This window comes from Citrus sinensis, chromosome 3 (genome assembly GCF_022201045.2).
Source record: "Citrus sinensis cultivar Valencia sweet orange chromosome 3, DVS_A1.0, whole genome shotgun sequence".
In the NCBI taxonomy this organism is placed as follows: Eukaryota; Viridiplantae; Streptophyta; class Magnoliopsida; order Sapindales; family Rutaceae; genus Citrus; species Citrus sinensis.
Genome location: NC_068558.1, coordinates 27454495 through 27479910, shown reverse-complemented (window position 1 = coordinate 27479910; position 25416 = coordinate 27454495). Strand labels below are relative to the sequence as shown.

The 25416-nt window shown below is 29.6% G+C and overlaps 1 protein-coding gene, 2 long non-coding RNA genes and 1 other non-coding gene across 7 annotated transcripts in view; 1 reads left to right on the top strand and 3 right to left on the bottom strand.

The window, feature by feature from the left end:
* Positions 1 to 17512, bottom strand: part of LOC102621011 (uncharacterized) — a 38548-nt gene extending 21036 nt beyond the window's left edge. The window contains exons 1-4 of one of the 4 annotated variants that reach the window (XM_052436720.1): positions 17238 to 17512; positions 17065 to 17144; positions 16738 to 16835; positions 16450 to 16567 (exon numbers count right to left, since the gene is read on the bottom strand). In XM_052436720.1, coding sequence (XP_052292680.1) covers positions 16450 to 16567; positions 16738 to 16835; positions 17065 to 17144; positions 17238 to 17497 — 556 coding nt within the window. In that variant the 5' untranslated portion in view covers positions 17498 to 17512. The remainder of the gene's footprint in view (positions 1 to 16449; positions 16568 to 16737; positions 16836 to 17064; positions 17145 to 17237) is intronic. The other 3 variants (XM_052436722.1, XM_052436719.1, XM_052436721.1) reach the window with 3 other exon arrangements.
* LOC112498443 (small nucleolar RNA snoR100) lies at positions 9203 to 9300 on the bottom strand. The gene has a single exon (XR_003065759.1). It is a non-coding gene; the product is annotated as a small nucleolar RNA snoR100 (small nucleolar RNA).
* Positions 13906 to 15338, top strand: LOC112498283 (uncharacterized). Its single transcript, XR_003065502.2, has 2 exons — positions 13906 to 14692; positions 15141 to 15338. It is a non-coding gene; the product is annotated as an uncharacterized LOC112498283 (long non-coding RNA).
* LOC127901003 (uncharacterized) lies at positions 15404 to 16442 on the bottom strand. The gene is made up of 3 exons (XR_008052982.1): positions 16283 to 16442; positions 15704 to 15790; positions 15404 to 15531 (listed from the first exon to the last, which is right to left on the bottom strand). It is a non-coding gene; the product is annotated as an uncharacterized LOC127901003 (long non-coding RNA).
* Positions 17513 to 25416: the final 7904 nt, after the last annotated feature.

Genomic DNA, 25416 nt, shown 5'->3' with positions numbered 1-25416 from the left:
TATGTGTGTATATGGCTCATCTCTTATTCTAAAGTCATAACCTAAAGAAAACTAAAGGCATTTCCCTTCGAATTAGTATTTGAAAATATTAATCTTAATTATTATTTTAGGCATTGTGTTAGATGGGTGCTTATGGTGGTAAATAAAATAAATATATTCTCTTTGATCTTGTTTTAAATGATAATATGAAATGTAATTATTATTTTTAGATATTAGTTTGTGTTTTTTAAATAGATTTGTATAATTTATACTTAAATTTGAGAATTTGTGTTGAATTGATGTGGAAATTTTAATTTTTCATTTACATTGTTTAAATATAAAATTGAATATGTTATATGGAACTTGAGGTTATTATTATAAATTTATATATTAAATATTTGTGATTTTAAATACGGAAACCCGCAAAAAATCCGCCGGATACCATTGCGGGTTTGGTAATTGTTAAAACCCACTGCGGGTGGGTTTTTTTAAAAAAATTAAAACCCGCTGCGGGTTGCGGGTGGGTTTGGTAATTTAAATTTTGTGCGGGTTTGGATTTGGTAATGGCAAACCCACTGCGGGCGGTGCCCCATTGCCATCCCTAATAATGATTCACTTAGAACTTAAATTAGTTTTTTTTTTATTACTCAAACAATAGCAACCCAATCCGTTATCCATCATGCGTCTCTTGTTTTTAATATAAGAGGAGTTTGGTATACTATATTGTATTATACTATATTTTATTTTTTTTATACATATGTGTTGTATTATACTATTTTACATCAAAACTATATTATAATAATGTTGTACAGCATTTGGTGCTACATTATACTATATTTATTTTTTCGTGATTAATTTAAATCATATATTTAGAAAATAATGCTTATTAGTACATAGAAAAGTACTAAATATAAAAATCTTAAATTTTAGAAATTTATCATTTTTTAGTATAAATATTAAAAAATCATAATCGAAGCTCATGGCCTTATATTTTCTGCAGCATAACATTTATTTTTCATTTATTTTCCAAATATAAAACTTGTGAAATAAAGATCGAAACAAATAATTTAATCAAATAATCTTTAAATAATATAACAACATAAATAAATAGTGAAAACCTACAAGATTAGTTCAAAAGTCATTTTAGGATGATAGAATAAAAGTATACACATACCACAAGATAATTAGAAAATAATAAAGTGATATGGTAGTTACAACATATCCACTGACAAAATAAATTGTGCTAAATAATTCAAGTACAAATTCTATAGTATATGCAACAATACTTTATATTGTTATTTATATTACTATTAATTTGAAATTAATATTATTAAAATTTATTCATATTTAAATATATGTTATTAGTTGTATTAAATTATTATGTGAGTACTTATTATTAGTTATATTAAATTGTTAAATAGTAATTTATCCATTTATTAATTTATATTAATGATTATAATGTAAAAATAAAATAAAATAAAAATTAATATTATATTATATTTAAAATTATATTTATTTATTATTATTAAAAAAAACTAATGCAGCAACAGTCACATTAGCTAAACACAACTATTAGCATACCCCCTTAATGCATTACAATTTCAATCCAAACAAAGGATAATATTAGTTTAATGAGGAAATAAAGTTAAACGATTTTCAATTGCTTTAGTGTTTGTTTGGCATGCTTATCTAATGATTATAAGTACTTATTTAATATTATAAATTGTTATTGTAATTTTTGTTGTTGTTTAGTTTTTTTTTTTTTTTTAGAGCTTTTGAAGTTTAAAAATGTCAAATTTTGGGCTTTGAGAGTAGAGGTTGAAAAGTTTTTTTTAAAATATTAAAATATTTAAAATATTATCTATTTATTTGATTATTTTATTTTATTTTATTTTTTATAACATAACTTTAAAAAACTTGCCTATTAAAGTAACTTTATAAAATTTTAATAAAAAATCTCATTGACAACCAAACACCAAAATATTTTGGTAAAAACTTTATTTGTAAAAGTTTTATTAATAAAAGTTTTACTTAAATAAGCTCTATTTAAAAAGTTATGCCAAATTAAGCCTTAGAGTTGGAAAGTTTAGAGAATGTAAGTTGCTTCACGAGTTTCTATCTAATTCATAGTTGTCTTCAATTTTATTTATTTGCACCGAATTCTGACTTTACATGGATGTAGAATGAATTCAAAATGGCTTCATCAAATGCCAACATGACAAATGTAAATAGTAAATATAGTTTGTGGGTTCCAATTAATTTAATTAGTAAAATCTTTTGAGCGAAAATAATAATTCTCATGTTTAAATCCCACTCACATCGGGTACCACTAAGCCACAGCTAAAGAAAACAAATGTAAGCAATTTGTAGAGTGAAGGAAAGAATAAAAATTGTTAAGAAAAAGTGTTAGCTCAATCTAACCATGTTTTATCATTAATTGGTTGGTACACTCTTAATCTCTTGAGTATGGAATTATGCCCCACTTTTGTTTGATATCAGCGATCTTCTAATCTATCAAGTGTTAGTTCAAGAGTTAGTTGAAGAGTGAGGTCCACACAAGTCTTTGTGCGTTGGCTTGCTACAATATGATTCTTATGTTGTGATCTTGTATGGCTTGATGGGTTCTCAAGAACTAAACTAATGAGATAATTGGTCCAGTTGTGAGAAATAGTGTGTAAGCCAAGCATTATATATGAATAGTGCAAAACTATACTTAAATTTAGTGGAAAACTAGTTTGAAAAAGATTGTTTAGGGTAGCGGATGAGTGACTTGAGCTCGGACAAGTAAGCGTTGTTGTATAGATTTTTATAAAGCTTATGACAGAGTGACTTGAGGTCAGACAAGTAAGCACTGTTGTATAGATTTTTATAAAGCTTATGACAGATTCAAATTTTTTTGCGAGGTTATTAAATATGTGAATCGAAAAATATTAGCAATTTATACAAAATTCTAAATCAATGTAAAGTTCGAGAAAAAAATATCTAGTGTTCCATTATTCACTTTCTCCCAATATTAAATTCTATGTCTTTTATTTATTTATTTATGTTTTGCTTAAACTTTTGATAAATGGTTCTGGATTTTGATAGGATGCCAAAGTGATATTAGACATACCAACGTTAATAATGAAGAAGACAACTATTCAATCTCTTCTTGTTAGGTTCCTTGTTAAAAGTTTTTTAATTTCTAGGAAAAATATGTAGCACTACTATTTAATAATGAAGAAGACAACTATTTTATTTTTTTAATTTCTAGAATGTGTAGCACTACTAGCATATTAATGCATCAAAACACAAAGAAGACCAAAAACTATGTGAGAAAGTCCATGTAATCAGCCACCCTGCAAATATGATTTTGATTGTTCATGAAATTTGACTGGAACAAATACATCTATTATCTTTAGAAGTGGTGCATTCTGTGGCATGGCATGTTCTATTCCAATTGATACTGTATGTTATTATTTTGACATTAGTTTTCATTTTACAAATAGAAATTTGTATACGAATTATAAACTTGTGAAGTAAACTTCTATTTTTCATTTTAATGTGTAAAAAATTTAATGATTCTTTTTTTTTAATGTATGTAGGTAAGTGGCGTTTATGTGAGAAAGTCCATGTAATCAGCCACCCTGCAAATATGATTTTGATTGTTCATGAAATTTGACTGGAACAAATACATCTATTATCTTTAGAAGTGGTGCATTCTGTGGCATGGCATGTTCTATTCCAATTGATACTGTATGTTATTATTTTGACATTAGTTTTCATTTTACAAATAGAAATTTGTATACGAATTATAAACTTGTGAAGTAAACTTCTATTTTTCATTTTAATGTGTAAAAAATTTAATGATTCTTTTTTTTTAATGTATGTAGGTAAGTGGCGTTTATGTGAGAAAGTCCATGTAATCAGCCACCCTGCAAATATGATTTTGATTGTTCATGAAATTTGACTGGAACAAATACATCTATTATCTTTAGAAGTGGTGCATTCTGTGGCATGGCATGTTCTATTCCAATTGATACTGTATGTTATTATTTTGACATTAGTTTTCATTTTACAAATAGAAATTTGTATACGAATTATAAACTTGTGAAGTAAACTTCTATTTTTCATTTTAATGTGTAAAAAATTTAATGATTCTTTTTTTTTAATGTATGTAGGTAAGTGGCGTTATTAACCAGATAGTGAAGTTTGGTAAGATCATAAGACCTTATTTGGGGATTAAGTATCCACATAATCAATTGTTGGAGAAACTTATGGGTATAAGTAGAGGCGTGGTCTAGAGGTGGCAAAAATACCCGCCCGGTCCGGACCCGGACCGTACCCGGGTGTTGCGGGCCGGGTAATACCCGGCCCGGGTATGAAGCCGGGTCGGTCTTGGGCATCACTTGATAAACCCGGAACCCGGATTTTATTAAAAAAAATTATTAAATATATATTATTTTAAATATTTTATATTTATTTGACTTATTTATTATACATATATAAAGTTTTAAACACTTAAAGTTTATATTTTCATGTCAAATTTTATTGAAATAAATTTAAAACTTATAAAATTATCAAAAAATAAAAAATATATACACATAAAATATTAAAAAATATAAAATCCGGGTATCCGGATTAAAACTCGGCCCGGACCCGGACCCGGACCCGGACCGGTTGCATCCGGGCAGGGTTTGGTCATGGCAATACCCGGACCCGACCCGGGGTTTTGCCATCTCTAGCGTGGTCTTCATTGCAGCTGAACAGAGTTCTGCGAGCAAAGCAATATATTTAATTTTTTTCCTTTATCTTTTTATATGTTTTTCTTTTCTCTTTTGTGCTTTCACTCAGTAAAGTTGATCGATGTTTATCTTTAGGGTCTGAGATCAACCAAACTTAGAGCTGATGGCAAACTCATTTTGGGCGACATCATAAAGGCTATGAATGGAGAAGATGTCTCCAATGCCAACGGTTTGCACAAAATTCTTGATTAATGTAAACTTGGAGATGAGGTATCTCGCGATGATGCATTACTCTCTTTCTCCAATTATTTTGTCCTAGTTGTCTTTGCAAAATTCTTTGAATTGTTATTATATCAGGTAATTGTAAAGATTTTGCGTGGTACTCAATTGGAAGAAATACCCATTATTCTTGAAGTCGAACTTGATGAGGCAGAGTCAAAGAAATGTTTTATACTTGTAATAGTCCTACAGTATCCTTTAGAAATAAATTTTATTTATAAATTAGGATGGTTGAACTGAAACATAATAGAAACAATATTGTACTGCACTTTTTTTCATAACATTATCGTTCACTGTGAAAATAATTAATGAAAATTATGATCATATATTGAAGTTTGATATTGATATGATTATTGTAATAATTTTGATATGAATTTTAATTATGTATAGTTCCATTGTATTTTAAATAAAAAGTTTCTTTTTATCTTTCAATAGTGTATTTATAGTGGACATCTGGTTGTAAATAGACTTGAGCACCAAAAGTGAACTTGTGTTGTAAACTTGTAATAAACCACAAATTTGTATTCTTTTTTTAATGGGGTTATTTATTCTACAAAATACTTCAAACAATAATTTTTTTTTTATTCTACAAAATACTTCAAACAACAAATTATTTTTATAGAGTCACTATTTTGACCAATCAACTTTATATGCAAAATTAACTTGTTAGTTATGACCAAGACAAGGACTTTGGCAATGTTGCATATTAAGACTAATAATAGATATCTCTAATTTTTTATCTCAAATTTCATTGTAAAATAATATGTCGTTTATTGAATGGTTGATAATTTTTTATAAGATTTAAGTGAATTGACTATTTTGTCTCACCAACAAATTGATAAATGTTATATCATTTGAAGTAGTTTTTCTAGATAAAAAAATTTAGAATGTGTAGCACTACTAGCATATTAATGCACCAAAACACGAAGAAGACCAATAACTATGTGAGAAAGTCTATATAATCAGCCACCCTGCAAGTATGATTTTGATTGTTCATGAAGTTTGATTAGAGCAAATACATCTATTATCTCTAGAAGTGATCCATTTTGTGGCATGGCATGTTCTATTCCAATTGATACTGTATGTTATTATTTTGACATTGGTTTTCATTTTACAGATAGAAATTTGTATGTGAATTATAAACTTGTAAAGTAAACTTCTATTTTTCATTTTTATGCGTAAAAACTTTAATGATTCTTTTTTTTAATGTATGTATTCCCTGACAAAGTAGATCATGTGTGTTAGCTGAAGAAGTCTCTTTATGGGATCAAACAGTCCCCTAGACAGTGGTACCTCAGATTTGATGAATTCATGCAATTACATGAGTTCATCAGATGCAATTATGCTTATAAGCTTCGATTGGTTACCCAAGAAGGAGTGAGAAATACGCGAGACAGGCAGCGTGAACGTCAAAGACGAGGCCATTGAATTGCCTTTTGGCTCTCTTTTCACGGAGGGTTTTTTTTTTCCCCTCCCCTTCAAATATCTACCGAGACGAGACGGAATTGTCCGCGCCTAGCCGCACGACCACGATGATGGTTTATATAGGGTTTATCTATGCTGGGTTCCTGATGTGCGATTACCAAGTTACCCTCCGTTAAAATATACCTCTCATGTTATTGGTAACAGGCCCCACCAGGGCCCAAAAGTCCGTCCAAATATAAGCGGATTGGGCCTAGGCTGGACCTAAATTGGGCTTCCGTTAATTTTTGAAATAAATTTTAATGAAGTTAAAAGTCAAAAAACTAAAATTAAAGATGATTATTTAATACATAATAAATTAATAGTCTAATACACAAAATACTAGCAATACAATATAATAAACATATATTCAATCACTTGAATTTGGCTGTTTTCTTTTTTTTTATTTGATTTCATTTTTTTTAATTTATAAATTATAAAGAGTCTAAGTTTTTTTTTCCATAAGCCCTTAATCTGACCCATTCATAGTGGGTTTTTAACAGTAGGTTTTAAAATTTTTAATCCATGTCTAGGCTCTCATATGGAGGGTTGGACAAAAGCCCACGGACCTAGGGCTGTCCAGTCTTTTTTGTCCACCCTACTTCACACCCCTTCACTAAAGTATTCCAAACACTCAACCAATTGGTCAATTTTATTTAGTTTTCACTAATTTACCCTTGTATGTTTTAAATAATCTTAACCCCACTCTTCAGTAAACTAATTCTGACAATAGTAGTACTACATCCTAAATTTTTTATATAAAACTATTATCCTAAACGATATGACATTCATCAATTAATTGATAAAATAATATAATTAATTCACGTAAATCTTATAAAGAATTATCAATCACTCAATAAATGATTCATTATTTAGAATTAAATTTAGGTTAAAAACTTTCGTATATCTATCATTACTCTTCTAGGAAATATTACGGACCCTTATATGTTTCAAAATTAATTATCCCAACCCCACTCTTAACTAAACTAATTCTGACAAGAGTAGTGCTACATCCTAAACTTTTTTTTTTTTATCAAAATATTATCTTAAATGATGTGGCATTCATGAATTAGTTGGTGAAATAATATAATTAATTTACTTAAATCTTGTAAATAATTACCAACCACTCAATAAATGATACATCATTTAGGATGAAATTTAGGATAAACAATTTCAAATATCTATCATTACTCTTCTAACAACTATTACTGTTAGTTTTCTTTAACGTATGAAAAATCATATTTTGCTCTTTAATACTACAATACAATACATCAATCATATTTAATCCTAAAAGATAAAAGGTGTAATATTTGACTCTAACAAAAGATGAAAGGTATTTAAGACCCTATTTAGTATTGTGAGGTAGTTAATACAGTAATAAAGTGTTTGTTAAATATTTTTTTCTGGAAGCTAAATTAATTTAATTTCATATTTTGTATGATGAAAATAATTATAATATATTTACTATCTTTGTCAAAATTATAATTAAAAGTTTTATTTTCCACACACTATTAGTTTTTATTTCATAATTATAGTGTTTTTTCACAATACAATCAACTTTTTCATAACTATAATATTTTTTCACCAAAAAAATATATATATATTTAACAAAATTTGGTTGTTTTTTCAAAATTTTTTATCCATCAAAACTACTTAATTCCGGTGGTTATTTTATCATCATTTTGTACAATAGTCATTTTTTATATTTAAGTAATAAGATAAAAATCTTATTCTTCCTTCTTTCATAGCACAAATGTTGTTCTGGTGTTTTGTGGCATTTTGTACATTCTCTGTTGGCCAGGGGAACCGAATTGAAATTACTCAATTCAGTTACATTTAGTCCAGTAGACAAAAATTAAACTATTCACATTTTTATAGGCTCAAATGCTTACAATTGACTTCCAAGATGTCAATAAACCTTTACAACAAGAGATTATCTCCAATCTCTTAACCCAAGTGTATCCCAACACTTATAATCACTTTTTGTTATAAATTTTTTCTTCACTCACACAATACTTAAGATTACAAATCAAAGCCCAATATGTGAATAAATGAAGCAAAAATATGTTTAAAGCTCTATGAAGGTTGTCTTCTTGATTATAAGCTTAATGATAGTGTTGTGATCAGTCTTTGTTTGAGTTTGAATGAGCTTATTTATAGTTTGAGCTAAAAAAATAGTTGTTACTGATTGTCTGCCCGTAAAAGGATTGCCGTTAACCATTAACAGTTAACCGTTTGGACTAGTGAAAGTTGCCGTTGAGCCAAATTTCAAATAAAGGGTTGACCGTTTGTCACTACCCTTTCACCGTTAAATTCCAGCAACCTGCAAAATAAATTTCTGCTATCCGTTCTTACTAAACGGTTAAATATTATCAAGGAATGACATTCTGGAATTTATCGATTAACCGTTTGACGTTACCGGTTCGCTGCTTATTTCCAATAACCTGCAAAACGAAATAGCCTTATCTGTTTCTGTTAAACGGTGCAAGATTAGTACAAGCTTCCATTCTTGAATTTATCGGTTAACCGTTTTCGACAAACGGTTCACCATTTGTTTTAAAATTGAATAATTTTTAGAAACCCAATTCACCCCCCTCTTGGGTTGAATAACTAGAATTTCATACTTATTACAACTTTAGAAGTTTAATTAAATCACAATTTCTTATCCTTTTTGTAAATCCTTGATTACCAGTGCCTAATAAAAGGATAAGAACTAAACAGCACTAAATCATACACAAAATAAAATGAAAGATGAAAAAAAATGTAGGTCATAACCAAGCTCCTAAATAAGAGATCATTAGAAGCAGGCATGCGGACCCAAATCAATTTCTTGCACATAACCATGCTACCCTCATCTCTATATATATTAATTCCAAAGCATTAGCTCATTGTTCTCAGATTTTATCAAAAAATCAAAAATGAAAAAGATTAAACCCTAGAATAGAACTTGAAAAGTGTAAGATCGTAAAACATCTTAGCCTTCGCATCAGACAGGTTCCCTTGTTGTGGTTTTAATGGCCACTCGTACAACCAGCGAGGGGGCCTTCGCATTCCATGCGACCTATGTAGCTATTTATTGGCTCCTTCTGCTGCGAAGCAGAGCAAAAGATACAAAAATACAGAGATTAGACTTTAGTGGAATGATACAATTAGTTTGGATTCGGCACAATGAAATTTTTACATCTCTTGCGGTTATGACCTGGTTCGTTGCACCGCCCGCATCTCAAAGTCTTTCGGTTTACAGTCTCATCGATAGAAGGTATTCTGAGCTCCAGACGACAATCAAGTGGTGGTGCTTCGATCGGTGGGTTAACTTTCATTTCTTGGATTTCTGCTGGAATGTCTCAATCTGTCATGTTGCCAACCGGCTCCACTGGTTCTACATATACCATGACCAATGATTCTTTAGAGTAATAATTAGAGCAAAGACTTATGTAATCCACACAAACAGTAAGACAAATAGCAATTGCATGCGCACAAACAAGCTGATCGAGTTGGAATACTCTACATGAATAAGTCCTGTCATGAATGTCAACTATCTATTCCTTTATACCACCACCCAAAATATGGAGTTGATGCTGAGACACGGAATGAACGGTCATTCTTTCGGCCAAAATTCTTCTTTCGCTGACTATCTCATCTACCCACGTCTTTAGACGAGTGCTCATCGATTCAGCCACAATTTTCCTATCATAAAACCATTGCTGTAATGTTTTTCTAAAGTGATCAACAAGATGAGTAACAAGAAATTTTCGCGATCCCTCATGAAAGAATTTACACTTTCCACAATATTGGTGGTAAATATATTGTACCTCCTACCTTCAAATTCAGACATTGCCTAATTATCACGTACCCACATTATTCTGTAAGTAATCAGTTGTGCCCGAGTGGGACATCCACAACCCTTCAAGTTGCTTTTTAAATTCTTCGTGTCCATATGCCTTTGCTGCATTAATAAAGGATGTCTCAAATTGATCTCAAAGAGGTTTGGACATCTTGAATTTTGACTTAATGTTACTTTTGACATGGTAAAAACAAACGCCATGAGCAGCAGTGCGAAATACTTTCAGAACGACTCTCTTGATGGCAGTGCATCGATTAGAGATAATTACTAACTCTAGTCTATCGCCAATCATGTGAAAGGAATTAAATAAAACAAACTTGTACTAAGTAGCCAAGATTTTTAGGTTTTAAAGAATAATATAGAGCCTTTGCTCATCAAATCTTTGAAAGTCTTTGTCGATGGGTAATTGCTCTAACCACTCATGATTGTTCAAAACTTTTGAAATCGAAGTGAAAGAAATAATCAAAATAAATTCATATTATAAATCACAATCACATTTCACCATAATAATAGTAATAGATTCTAGAAATTAAAAATTTAGAATTAAGACAAATTGAAACTATAAAGAGCTGAAGTTACCATCAAGTGAAGAGCTGATGGCTAAGTTCAAAGATTTCATTGTGTTGAATCCAAACTAATTGTATCATTCTAAATCAATCAGCCACCTTTTATTATCTCATATTGTTCCTAGTGATAAAACAGGGACAAAAATCATAAAAATTTATACCTAGGAAAAAGATGATCTCCTTATAATGTTTTTATAAAACTGAGAATTTGAAAACAGAGGATGTTAAAATAAAATAACAGCCACTTCTCTGTTACAACTTTGTTTCTGTTTTTAATTCCTTATTTTGCTATATAAACTGACTGAAATAACCAACAACATCTATTTGGGAAATGTAAGAGGAGTTTTTTTTTTTGCTGCATTTCTTTTGTTAGCTTTTGATTTTGCTATACTGGTGTGAATCCGAACATAATTTTAAGCATCAAGTAGCAGTTAATTGATTCATGTGAGTAACATTTCACACTTTGGGAAACAACTAACGACAAAAGAGTTTAGGTTCTCATTTTCAGAGCCATGTTGTTCTTATGCTTATATTGAGTTTTCCTTTTTGGTTCATATTCTTTTACTTTCTCTTGATCTTTTGGTTCTTGTTTGGTTAGTTTACTTACTTTTATTCATTTGTTATGTTCCAAGAATTTGTGATGACTAGCATATATGTTTGAGGCCGTTCTACGAAGATAAAAACTAATTTTTTATGTGAATTTGTGTTCTTCTGTGGAATATTGAGTCATTTGTATTGAAAGAGTTATTTTGGAGGTATATTGTTACATTTGACTATTAGAGATATAAATACCCAAAGGTGACTGGACTGGAATTAAAATCAGATTAAGTTCTCAATGCCCCGGTGTATGTTAGAAGCTTCTTCGGTAATCAACTCTGCAATATTTGGCGGTAAATGAGTATCAGCATGTAGTTTGTATACACCAGTGAATTATGCTTTCAGTTGTGTGGTTTGGATTCATTTCCTTTTCATAAGAATATGTGGTAGGAGTTCTTTGTACAGTCAATTCTTCAATTTTATGTTGTGCCATGCAATTGAAATGGACTTTCAATATGTTAATTTTTTTGGATTTTTTTCCTTGTTACCTCTTTTAGTAATGGAATAATTTACAGAGAAAAAAAATCTGCTTGTTTATTTTTTTTTAGTTTTCTTAGGCATTTGTTCATGTAAAAAAGGAAATTTTTTTTGAAAAACTCAAAAATGTTGTTGCAAGAATCGGATGAGAATAAGCACAACGTTTAAACATTTGATTGTGGAGGATCATGTAATGGAATATGATGATCCGGAATATTATTATTTTAATTCAAAGTATATTGTTAGGTTATCACACGGACATATTTAAATGAATGATAATTAAGTTGTTTACAATCTAATTTTTGGTGAATAACTTATTTTGAAATTAAAGTTAAAGGGAATTGATGAGTATACCATGAAAGAGCTTTCATGACTTTGTGGTCAATGGGCAACATATGTTGCCAAGTTAATTATAGCCTACAATCACGAGGTAATATATGAGTGATTTATTATTATTTTTGCTGTCAAATATTAAAACTTATTTTTTGTGGTATACTAATTGATTTTATATACTTGTCGGTGGGAAAAAAAAAAATGAAGTCATGTATGGGTATTCAGTGACATTCTTGTGACTATTTTTGTTGGTTAATGTTTGTTGAAACTTAATTTAGTATTTTGTTGTTTAGAGCTTGTCGAAAACTGAATTTGGTACTTATTTTTTTCTTTTCTAAACAGTGGTGTAATTGAATTATGTGAATTGAAGTGATGTGGTTGGGATGTTTATTATGTGAATCGTGTTGCGAGATTTGATATATTTAATATATTTTGAGTTTTCTTTTGGTTGTAAAACAGAAAGAAAAAATGTAATTAAAATAAAAATATACTATTAACCAAAAGCAGTATAACATTACTAAATACGGACACTAAATATTTAAAATAACATTAGTAATTTTTGACGTTATTGAGTCAGTGTGCTCCTAATACTGTAGTCACATAAATCACTAATGTGTAAATAGTATCATTGAATACTAACATCATCATGTCATTATTTTGATGATATTATAGTGATACGAATTACTGGCACAAAAATCACTGACACTAAAAATTAGTGTCAGTGTGTTCTGACTAGAACATTCCTGATACAATTAACAAGTGTAAAAAAAAGTAATTACTGACACTAATTTAGTATCAGTAATGTCCATTTTTCTAATAGTGAAACCAAACATCACGTAAGTTATTGTATCACAACTCACAAGAATGGAACTGTTATTTGCTAGTATTTGCTACAAAATAATAGAATTTTTTAACATAAAAGATTATTTATCAAACTTTTAAATGAGTATTCTTGTTCCATAGAATATTAAAATCTATATATATATATTTTAGCATAAATGGGGTTATTACTATAGAAAGTTAATTACGAGTTTGTCTTTTTATATAATTTGACAACAGTTGGTACTACAATTATGCAAGTACTTAAAAGGGTAAAAGCTCGTTTCATCCCTATATTTTAAGATTAGTACCTATTTAGTCCCTATATTTTAAAAAATGCCTCAAAATATCCCTACCCTTAAATTATTGACATCCCTGCTGTTACTTTTTGTTTCTTTTGACTTGCTTTTACAATATTACCCTCTTACAATAATGTTTCTTTTTATAAAATTAATAAATTATCAATTTAACCCTAAAAATAAAATTAATATATATTAATTTTTGTAAAAGTTTACATGTGTCCAAAAAAAATTATTGTAAAAATATTAAATTACCTTTTTTTGGGACATTAGTAATAAAAATATATATATTATTTCCTTAGCATTGTGTTACAAAAAAGTAACATATATTAATTTTGTTTCTATTTTATTTTTTGAGATTAAATTGATAATTAATTTTTTTCTTTTTATTAGTGTCCAAAAAAATATTGTAAGAGGGTAATATTGTAAAAATTAATCCAAAAGCAACAAAGTAAGAGGAAATGTGCTAATAATTTAATGCAGTGATGTTTTGTGGTATTTTTAAAAATATAGGGACTGAACGGGTACTAACCTCAAAATATAAGGACTAAATGAGATTTTACCCGTACTTAAAATATAATAAAGAATTGTTGTATATCTTGCTTGCAATTAAAAGGTAGAATATACCACGAAAACAATAGTGAAGCATAATTTTCAAAATACATAGCCAGCACATATTATAACCAGAATCAAGAAATATGATTTGAATTATTTAACTTACCAAATTGCCGTTTGGCCAAACAAAACAAATGTTTGATCTGGAAGGTCATCTTGAATTTGGACGTAAAGTCTTAACTCGGTTTGAGTTGGACGTACCTGAGAGGAAAGCAACAAAAATTATCTTTACTGGATTAACTAAAGAGCATTGATACTTAAACACTAGGGGTTATCGTTTATGCTTCAAAACGACAGCATTACAACGTAAGGTTATCGTTTCTGTGTTGTTGGTCCTTTTTTCCCTCAGATAAATTTTAGGTTCCTCGACCGACTTTAACCCCGACTCGCGCCCCGAATTAAACGCACCGTTTTGAGAATAATTGAAAATGCACCGTTTCGACGCATTTTTCCTTCGTTTTGATTCATTTTTCCTTTCGTTTTGAGGCCTTTTACTTTTTGTACAACAGCTGCAAACCGAAACGCACTCTCTCACAGACGACAGCCGGTACAGACGACGGACCACCGCCATCACGCGATCGAGGTCTCCGTTACCATCACCGACAGTCACGCGACCATCCTCATCCACTCACAAAGCGCCAGACCACGGCTCCCCTCGGCCAGGTCTCCGTTGCCATCACTGATAGTTCTGCACTTGAGGTAATGGAATGATTATTTTAGAGTTGTAAAATTAGTTGATTGAGATTTTGGCTGATTGGGAAATGATTATTGGTGCTGGAATTGTCTTTTGGCTGTTTGATAATTTTAATTTAAATGATGGCATCTTTCTGTAGGCAGTAGTCTGTCAAAGAAATAATGCTAAAAATAATAAATAGATAATTAAGTATATAGAGGACCGATTTAGTGCGTGCATCAAGAGATTTGATTATTGATGCTGGAATTGTTGCTGCCGGAAGTGATTATTGGACTTGTTGTTTGATAATTTTAAATTATTTGGCTGATTGAGAAATGATTATTGGTGCTGAAATTGTTACTGCTGGAAGTGATTATTGAATTTTCTGTGCCTTGAGATGGAGTGTGACAATTTTTTTTCTTTTTTTTTGGGTAAAATGACAATTTATTTTTTATTTATTTATTTTTCTTGTAGGCTTTGGAGAGAGGCATGTCGGACCATCATTTTCCAAGTGGGTTTGTGAAGTATAGTGGATATTTAATGGTGTGCTTGTTGTTGTCATATTTTATCTTTTCGAGCTAGCGGTGTTTAATTACTTGTTGCATTCTCTCTTTCCGGACAATCACAAAATTGTAATTTTCGTTTTTTCAATATTAACTTGAATTATGGGCTCGTACTTTAGTATATGGCTTCTCCAATTCCAATTACATTAAAAATTAATTCTAAAAAAAATTATACGGTGGACACATTTAACTAAATTCCTTATAAATTTAAAATTATTAATATCTACATGAAACAAGATTGAATTGGAGACAACCTCCCAGACATTGTCAAACACCATTGCTCTTCCGCATACTTTCTGATTCTGCATGCAAAAATTATGTGCAACATTAAAAACACAAAGAAAGAAAATTCATCAAAAAGGATTAGTTTATACTGAAACATAGATTCATATTAAAAGAAATAACACTAATATGGATTGTCTGGCATTTGAATCAGACTTGCATTATTATCAACCACATAGTGAGGACACCAACCTTTCTATGGATCTATATTGTTTATTCACACATTCTTCCTCCCACCTCAAACTTTGCTGACCATGACTGTTAAGGGCACTCTGGAAACTTCACAAAATAAAAAAAAATGATCTTTCTTTTTCAATAAAAATCCTAGAAGTTTATGCACAGCGCTTGTCTTCTCCAAGCCAATGAAAGAGGTCCAAGAGCAAAAGAGCAACATGTTAAATATTTATGAAAAAGCTAATCAGCACTGCAAATCAGCACACTCAGACCTTTGATGCAGCTGTGTGCTGTCACTAAGAAGGCAGCCGGCGCATTTTGAAGCACAATCGCAGTCCGAAAGAGGTTCATAAGTGTATCTACTTGGTAAGGAAACTTAAATGAAAAAGTGTTTGATTTGGGTTTCATTATAGATGGATGCTTGAAATAAGCAAACATTTTGGATTTAAGCCAACAAGCAGCAAAATACTAACAAAATTTGAGAATCTCAAGATTCTAGTTGTGCATTTCAGGGATATGATATAAATTTCACAAACATTGAAGATTGTAGGGATTGTAAATAATTTAAAGATAAACAAATTTATTAGAGTGGCCTACCCGAATTGAGTTTATTACATCATCTTCACTCAATTCTTCACTTAATACAGGAACACGAATAACAAGTACTCGAGAATTTGCAGCAGCTACATCCAAAATAAAAAAATGTACTCTAGTGAGAAATTTGTGCTAAATCAAGTATATATGGAGAAAAATTCATAATGTGCCTGATAAATGGGCTTCAACACCGTCACCAACAATAATGATCTTAATGCCTCGCTCCTTAGCCGACAATGCATAAGACAACGCCCCCTTGCGATTTTGATGAGGTGATAATATTTTAATCTGGAAAAAAAATAAACTTAATTATATGCATTCGAATTCATAGTTCGTTTGAGATTATAAAAAATATATCATACACACATACATACAAATACAATCACTGATGAAGAATTAATTTTGAGAAGAAAAAACTATATTAATAACAAAAGTATTAAAGAGTTCCAAAAGGAAACCTCATAAGGTACGCCGAAGTCACTCAAGGTCCTTGCAGCATCGTTCATAACAGGAAGATCCGAATCCGATTCCATGATTATCCCAACAATTGGGGTATCTGCAGCGAGCAATAAGAACCGAGGTAGCCAAGATTTCGCGGAGGGGGAGGCGGCAGGCACACACATGGTTTGACATCGCAACAACTTATACGATTCAATGGACCAAACAATATAAAATGCTTATGACAACAATCTAACGATCCATTTAACCCCACGGAAAAAAAAAATTGCATCTTTTATATTTGATTAACGAATTTCATAGAGTAATTTAACTAATGCTACACATACCATTTTTACCTGTAGAGTCACCATTAGGGTTTTCTTCCTCGAAGACAGTTGATGGTTCACGGACAGATGAATAATCCTTCCTGCATGGAGAAATATTCCCAATATCAAATGAATAATACTTTTTTTTTTTACAACAAAGATATAGAACAGAAAGCAAAGCTTAAATTACCGACCTTGTGGAAGTAGCAGAGCCGTTCGACGAGGCTAAAACAGGAATTGTGCCCTGGCTTACAGTACGAACCGAATTGGAACGTCTGCTGTTATTCAACATCCGAACTTTTCCTTCAACAAATTTTTTTTGCCGCGGTTCTATTAAGCAAGAAGTAACGAAGAACTTGAATTCACAAAATTGCATTCGCAGCACACTGGTCCGCATTGTGAAGCACCGCCGCGCCGACCCTAAATCGACTTTCCCTGGAAGTAGCAGAGCCATTCTGTAAGTGTTTAAGTGTTTAAGAGCATCGCATTGTGAAGCGGCATCTCCAAAACATTCAATAAATTTATTTACATTATAAATAAAAGGATAAAAAAATATGATATTATTTAAAAAATTATTTAAATAATAATAAATTAATATTATTTTAATTATATAATTAATTTTTTAAAAAAAATTAATAACAATTAAAGTATTTTTTTAATAAAAAATAATAAAATATAAATTAAAGAGAGATAAATTAACTCATCAAATTTAAAAAGAGATAATCAATTCTTATTTAAAAAATCTTAATTAAAGTATTTTTTAGAGGTTTAAATATTAATGTGGCCCTTCAAATAAGTAATAAAATCTTATTTAAAGAGTATTTTGATGATACTCCATACTTATTTTTTATGGATCCGCCAAAAATACGCCTCTTTTTATTATTTTCTTAATACAACCAATAACCGGCCACCGGTACTCTCATTTTAATCGGTTAAAAGAGGCAAATATTAAATGGTAACTATCAGACAGCTCCCTCATTTTAGGTAAATATCAAGATAATCAATCTAAAATTAGAAAACTATAAAGACCCCCTCAACTTAGAAAAAAGAAAATACTCCTTTTTCTTTTAATTCATGGAAAAAATAGTTAATATATTTAACTTACATACTAATAAAAAAATAGTATTAATTAAAATTAATTGACTAATATATTTAAACAAATAATAATTATATTATTTTCTTAATATTACGCTGTAAATTTAATGATATTTTACTTTAAAAAATGTAACTTATGTACTAATAAGATTAATATAATAAATTACAATAAATTATATATCAATTAAACTATTTTTTTATATTACTTTATAAATGTAATGATGTTTTGCTTAAAAAACTATCAAAACAACTTTATCAACTTTTAATCGCATTAAAATCCAAGTATCTAAAACATATAATGAAAACAATTCAATTCTAAATATTTGGAAGAAATCAATCCCAATACCCCACAATACACATACAGGCACTTAAATCTCTACCTACAAAAATGATTGCAATGTTTATCCTACTATCGAATAATTATCATACCAAACATCATACTTACCCCTTAAATATTGTTATTGTTATTATTAGTGGCTAATATTAATACGTTCTCTGTATACCATCCAAAAAAATAATTGTATATTAGACAAATATAAAGCATCTAATATTTGATATTTTTAGATAAAACTCACAAACAATCTCTTATGCAAATTAATTAATACAAAATTATGTCAAATTAATTACTTTATTTAATCTTTTATGGCATAGTAAATCATTTTGGTAAACAATAATCAAATTCATAATGGTACATAATATGGATAATTACAATTTGAATGCAATTAATATTGAATAATGTTATATTAAATTATTTTTACAGTTATATGCTTTAAGCATGATAATTACATTTCCAAATTAAATCAAATTATTTGAATAATATTGCACTCACTAGATGGTTCATGATTTGTATACTAAATAGTGTGCGATTATCACAAAATTAGTTCAATCTTACATTTATATCTATATTTTTTTGAAATTAAGTTGATTTATATAACAACTAAAAATAATAAAAATATTAACAAGCTTAAATTTTATATCTATATTTTTTAAATTAATTAAATTATATTTTTGGTGAAACAATAAGTAATTAGGTTTCATTTCGGCGGGTAAAACTACCGCCAAGATAAAACGAGATTTTTTTTTTAGTACTGGGTACATTTACAATTTTTTAATTTTCCCCAAATTTTGATTCAAAATATAAATGCCTCTCATTGTTCCATTGTTAAGAAGCCCTACCCGCTCAACTCAAAGATATCACCGGGCACCATCGTAGATGCTTAACAAAAAGAAAAACAAGCAGCCGCCATGAGTTTTTGCCCTTAAAGTTTGTAAATCTCGTTCTTACCTTCTGTCTTTCTCACTACAGTCCCTAGATCCCTCATCTTTTCACTTTCGTTAATCTCCCATAATCAATCAATAAAAAAGTTGGCATCTTTCGAACACTTACAGTTCAAGGTAAATGAACAAGGTTTGAAATTGTATTAAAAATCTATGCTCAAGCATTTTGCATAAAAAAATTTATAAATTCAGTTCCCTTTTCTTGAACTCGTCTTATTAGGGCTTAGAAATTAACTTTAATTATTTTTTTTATATATTTTGAATTATCAATTACATTTTTCAATCCCTTTTTTTTTCTTGCATGTTTTATGGTTCCATTCTAGATGGATTGGCAAGGGAGAAAATTGACAGACGATCTAATGCAAACACTGCTTTTGGCATCCTCTCAAGTGGTTTGATCCAAGTCCAAGTGACGCTGATGAGTGATGAGTAGCCTAAGCTTGAGTTTACTGTCGCCAATTCAAAGAAAAATCTATTAAGAATATAATAAAGTTAAATTTTATAAGTAATAATAAAAGTTACTTATTAACTGATATTATTTGGGGTAATTTGGTCATGTTTTTATTTGATGAAATAGGTGAACTATGCCTTTATTGAAAGAAATATAAAAATTAGGGTCCAAATGTTTAGACAGTTGAAATTAAAGAAAAAATTGCATCTGAATTCTGGAGGTTGACAATAAATTTATGTGATAATGTATGTGTGTATGTATGTGTATATAACTTGTGAAATTCAGTAATGAAATCCAATTAGATAGCATTGAATTTCTTTACTTTCGAAGAATTCATAAAATTAAGGTCACATGTATTCTGCTTCTTTTCGTTTGTTTCCTAAAGTAAATGCAGGATAATGTTGATTTCTACAGTAATTTTGTTTCTTTTTAGTGTTTTATACTAGAAAAATTAAAAAAAAAAGGCTAAAAAAGACATTGATTTGAGTTGTTTTTTCTCTGTTGTGATATCGTTATTCCTACCATTTCAAAGCTTAATTTCTATTGCATTTTGTAAGTTTTTCATAATAGATGCTATTCTCATGATATATGTTGTTCATGCAATCATGGATCCGTAGTCCTGAAAAGTTTTGATCTTGTTAATTCTGGATGTATTCTCCTTTTTCAGAGCAACAAATGAATTTCAAGTTTCTTGAATTGTTGTGATGTTTTGATTTCAGTGCATGAATTTTGTGGTTTCTCAGTCACTATATTAATATTATGTGTTATGCAAAGGTGATGATGGGAATTATGAGTTTGGGTTAGTCAACTGGATCGTTAGCTGAGCATGACAATCCTTTTATGTACGACAAATAAGCTTCTTTTGGTAAATTATTCTTGAACAATAAATAGCTAAAGAGAAATTAGATTTTGAAGAGCTATTTTCCGAATTCTTTTATATTTGCTTAATTTTGGTAGTAACCTAGAATAAAGAAAATAGTAGTAATAAGCGGGTAATATTGGTTTATATTAGATTTTCGGAAAATGAATGCATAAGGAAATTACAAAAGAATTGAAAATCATACATGGTATAACCTCTGTGTATGTGTTTTGTTAAATAATATAATGAAGGTAGTTTATTAACAGACATTATTAGGGTAATTTGGTCATATTTTTACTTCTGAAGAATTCTTAAAATTAAAGTCCCGTGTTTTTTTTTTCATTTGTTTCCTAAACTGAATGCTGCTGTAATACTGATTTCTATAGCAGCTTTATTCCATTCAATTGTTTCAAGCTAGAAAAATGAAAGAAAAAGCTAAAAATTATATTGATTTGTGTCCCCCCACCCCACCTAGATATTGTTTTTGGGTATGCCGAAAAATTATAAAAATTATGAAAACTACACTAAATATACAAGCCAATGGATAAATAAACACGATTTAGATTTTGAATGCATTTTACTTACAAGAACAAATCTATATGTTGATGAATTTTTTACAGTTATTTTTAGGTGCTTAGTTTCTTTTCATTTCGGAAGTTGTTCATATTATATGCTATTTGATGATTTACATTATTCATGCAATCAATTTGTTCTTATTTATTGTAGATGTGTTCTCCTCTTTATCTTCCAAAAATACTTTTTCGTTAAATTAAAGTTGACATAAAAATTGCATGGAATGCTGATGAATTTTTTACAGTTATTTTTAGGTGCTTAGTTTCTTTTCATTTTGGAAGTTGTTCATGTTAGATGCTATTTGATGATTTACATTATTCATGCAATCAATTTGTTCTTATTTATTGTAGATGTGTTCTCCTCTTTATCTTCCAAAGATACTTTATTGTTAAATTAAAGTTGACGTAAAAATTGCATGGAACAAGTATGCTAGTCTGGTAATAATTTTATGTTTTAATATTGCTGTTAAAAATTTCTTTAAAAAAATATATTGTTAGAAATTAGTATATATTTTTGTGTTTAGTTCACATTGGATTTTTTTTTTGGTTGAAAATAAAATTTATTTGGTCCTACCCAAGAATTTAGGATATGCATTTGAAATTTTGAATATTATTTATTTTTTCCTGGCCTTGTTTTTTATTATCATTTATTTTTTTTTATTATTATTTTATTTATTTTTGTATGCAGGGACCCTTGAAATATAGCAGCATGCGAACTCTAGTTTTTAGAAGCTGTAAATTGATTTAGTTTTGTATTGGTTTTATTTTCCAAACGCTTGTAAAAAAATCTTGTAAACCTGTGTAGATGAATGGAAATTTTGATTTGGTTCATTTTTTAGTGCATTGGATAAATTAGTAGCTTATAATTTCATTTAGAAGCAAATGCCAAAAAATCATTTGAAAAAGTAATAAATTAAACGCGCTTAATTCATAATCATAAATCTTATTACTGTGTTATTAGATTTTTATAATGCCCATGTATTGGTCATAATAAATATTGAAAAATTATTTTAATTAAGCCTTGAAAAATTGAAGAACTTATTTTGTAACTAAAAAAATTGTATGTATATTTAAAAGAGAATGATTGTCAATTAAAGGAAAAAAAAAGTGTTGTTAGCAAAATTATAATTACTTAAATGATAAATGAGCATAAATGTGAACAAAGTCAAAATATTAAATTCATGACGAAATTTCCTAAAGTCATTTCAACTGAAAAAAGATATTTCAACACCTCAAGTTCCATCCATAGAATATGTTAGTCGAGATTTTTTTTTTTGAATATTTTGAATATTGTTGTAAAAAATCAGCAAAAAATATGTTATTAAAATTAGAATATAGTTTTGTGTTATTTTATATTTAGATTTCATTTTTTCTGTTGAAAACAATATATATTTGATCTTGCCTAAGAATTTAGATCATGTCTTTGAAATTTGAATATTTTTGTTATTTTTTTGCAGCCTTTTTTTCTAATTTCATTTGGTTTTTGTATTTTTTTAATGTAGAGACCCATGAAATCTAAATCTCAAATTAGTACCATTTGATTTAGCTTTTGGAAGCTGTGAATTAATTTAATTTTGTAATAGTTTTATTGATATTAATAGTTTTAAAGAGTTATTTTCTCACAAGCTTGTAAAAAAATTTCTAAACAGAAGTGTTTTTAGGCTCGACTCTTTTTGCAATTTTTACTTTTCAACAAGCCTCACATTAGGTTACTATTGTCACTAACTGCTTAAGTGATCAAAGTTCTCATTCTTGTAATGAAAATCTTAATTTGATTAATTTTTAAGTGCATCGGATAAATTAGTAGGACATTATAAATTTATTTGCAAATAAATGCCAATAAATTTATGAGTAAAAAGACCATTTGAAAAAGATAAATTAATTAAACATGCAAAATGAAATTACAAAATGTTCTTACTATAATGTTAGATTTTCATCGTACCATATTGGCCATAATAAATTTCTGAAAATTATTTTCGCTAAGTCTTGAAGATTGAAGAACTTCTTTTATAAATTGAAAATTATATACATATTTAAAAATGAAAAGGAAGAATACTCGTTATAAGAAAAAATGTTGTTAAAAAATCTCATGATTGTAGTACTAATAATTGTAGTAGTAAAAAAAAATTATGATAGTGGTAATAATACAAGTATAATATAATAATATTTGTAATTAATAACGTAAGATTTCTTTGAAGTAATTAGAACTTAATAAAACTAATTTGAAAAGAAAATAGAGTGGCAAAAATTTAATTTGAATTAAAAAAAAATCTTAATTCTTGATTTAGAAAAGTGGTAAAAAAACATATAGCAAAAAGTATGTTAGAAAAGTTTGGAAAATATTAGGATGAAATTCATGGTGTGATGGTTGTTGTTGTTGTATTAGATCCTAGGTACAAAATGGTTTTAGTGGGCTATTTCTTTCCTCAAATTTGTAAAGGTGATTGCTCAACTCATATCGATGGAATATGTACTCTTCATTCTAACTTATACACAAAATATTGAAAAAAACAAGACAGAGAAAGAGAGAGAGAGTATGTTAAGATCGAATTTGGGATAAGCATGTGGAATGTCCAAAAATTTAATGCATTTAAGTTAACATGTTCGTAAATGAGTTAGGCCAGAGTTAGATACTTAATTGAAGGAGGAGGATAAGATTACTTCGGACTTTAAGATTTTAATATGGTGGAAGGTGAATAAAAGTCGGTATCCTATATTATTTGAGATTACTAGAGATATGTTAGCTATTCTAGTCTCTACAATTACTCCTCAGTCTATTTTTAATGCAGGTGATTGATTTCTAAGCCCATATCATAGTAGACTTCATCCGAGTATATTAGAGGCTTTATTGTGCACTCTGAATTAGATATGAACTCAATTCAAAGGTATCAAACTTATCGCACTTGTCAGTAGCTAGTAGTGTGAGAGTGGTGTGGTGAGTTCTTACTCTCCCCCTTCACCCTTTGTGAGTGTTTTAGGTCTTTTATTCTCTCTTGTTTTATATGATGGATACGGTGGAACTAGTGAAGCTTTGTGGCTCTTTGACTTTGCGTGATGAAGCAAGTGAGGTCTTGGTCTCAGATGTTGTCCATAAACGTGGGGAGGTAATTGCAGCCAATTGTTTGATTGGTAAAATTTTGACAAGGCGAGTGATTCCTAAAGAGGTTTTCATGAAGAATTTTCTGGCGATTTGGAAAAACGTTAAGGGAATTAAGGTAAAATTTTTAGAGAAGAATATTTTCTTGTTTCAGTTTGCATTTGCACAAGACCGCCGACGAATTCTTCTACTAGGCCCTTGGCATTTCGATAGGGCTTTGGTTGTTCTCACTCTATTACTTGGCAATGGTGATTTAACTATACAATGCTTTAACAAAGTGGCCTTTTAGGTGCAAATTTATAATGTGCCGTTATTATATATGTCAAAAGAGATGGCATAACTTCTTTGGAGTAGACTTGGAACGGTGGAGAAAGTAGACGTGGGATTATCCGGGGATTGTGTGGGTCACTATATCCGTGTCTGTGTTACTATTGATGTTTCTGCTCCATTGAAGTCGGGCCTGTGTGTACAATTTCATTCTTCGGATCCTCAATATGTGCTACCTGTGCTATATGAGAAGTTGCTGGATTTCTGTTTTCACTGCGGAAGGTTAAGGCATGTATTTCGTGAGTGTGAGGAGTATGTGCTAGTAAAGGTCGAGGATGGTTCCCATCCCCCTCTTCCATTTGGAAATTGGTTGCGAGCGCCTACTAGTGGTTTCATGAACCAGTCAGAAAAAAATCCGGCGACTGAGTTTCACTCTGGTGATGACGGAGAGAGGTTGAATGAGTCGTTGTTGGCTCAAGAGAAAGAGATGCCTGGTATTGATGATGCCATAAATTCAGACGTTTTCCATAACGTAGAAACGTTAAATTCCGAATGTGCTGATGCTACTGTTGATGGGCAGTATGTGATGGGGTCAAAGAATCATGAACGACTGGATGGAAAATCATTGTCTAACAATGTTAATGATATGGCTCAGGTGCAAGACATAGCACGTGACTTATCTCCAAAAGTGTGTGGGCCTATTTATAAATCGAAGTACAATGGGGATGGCCCATTAAAGGAAAAAGAGGGGGTT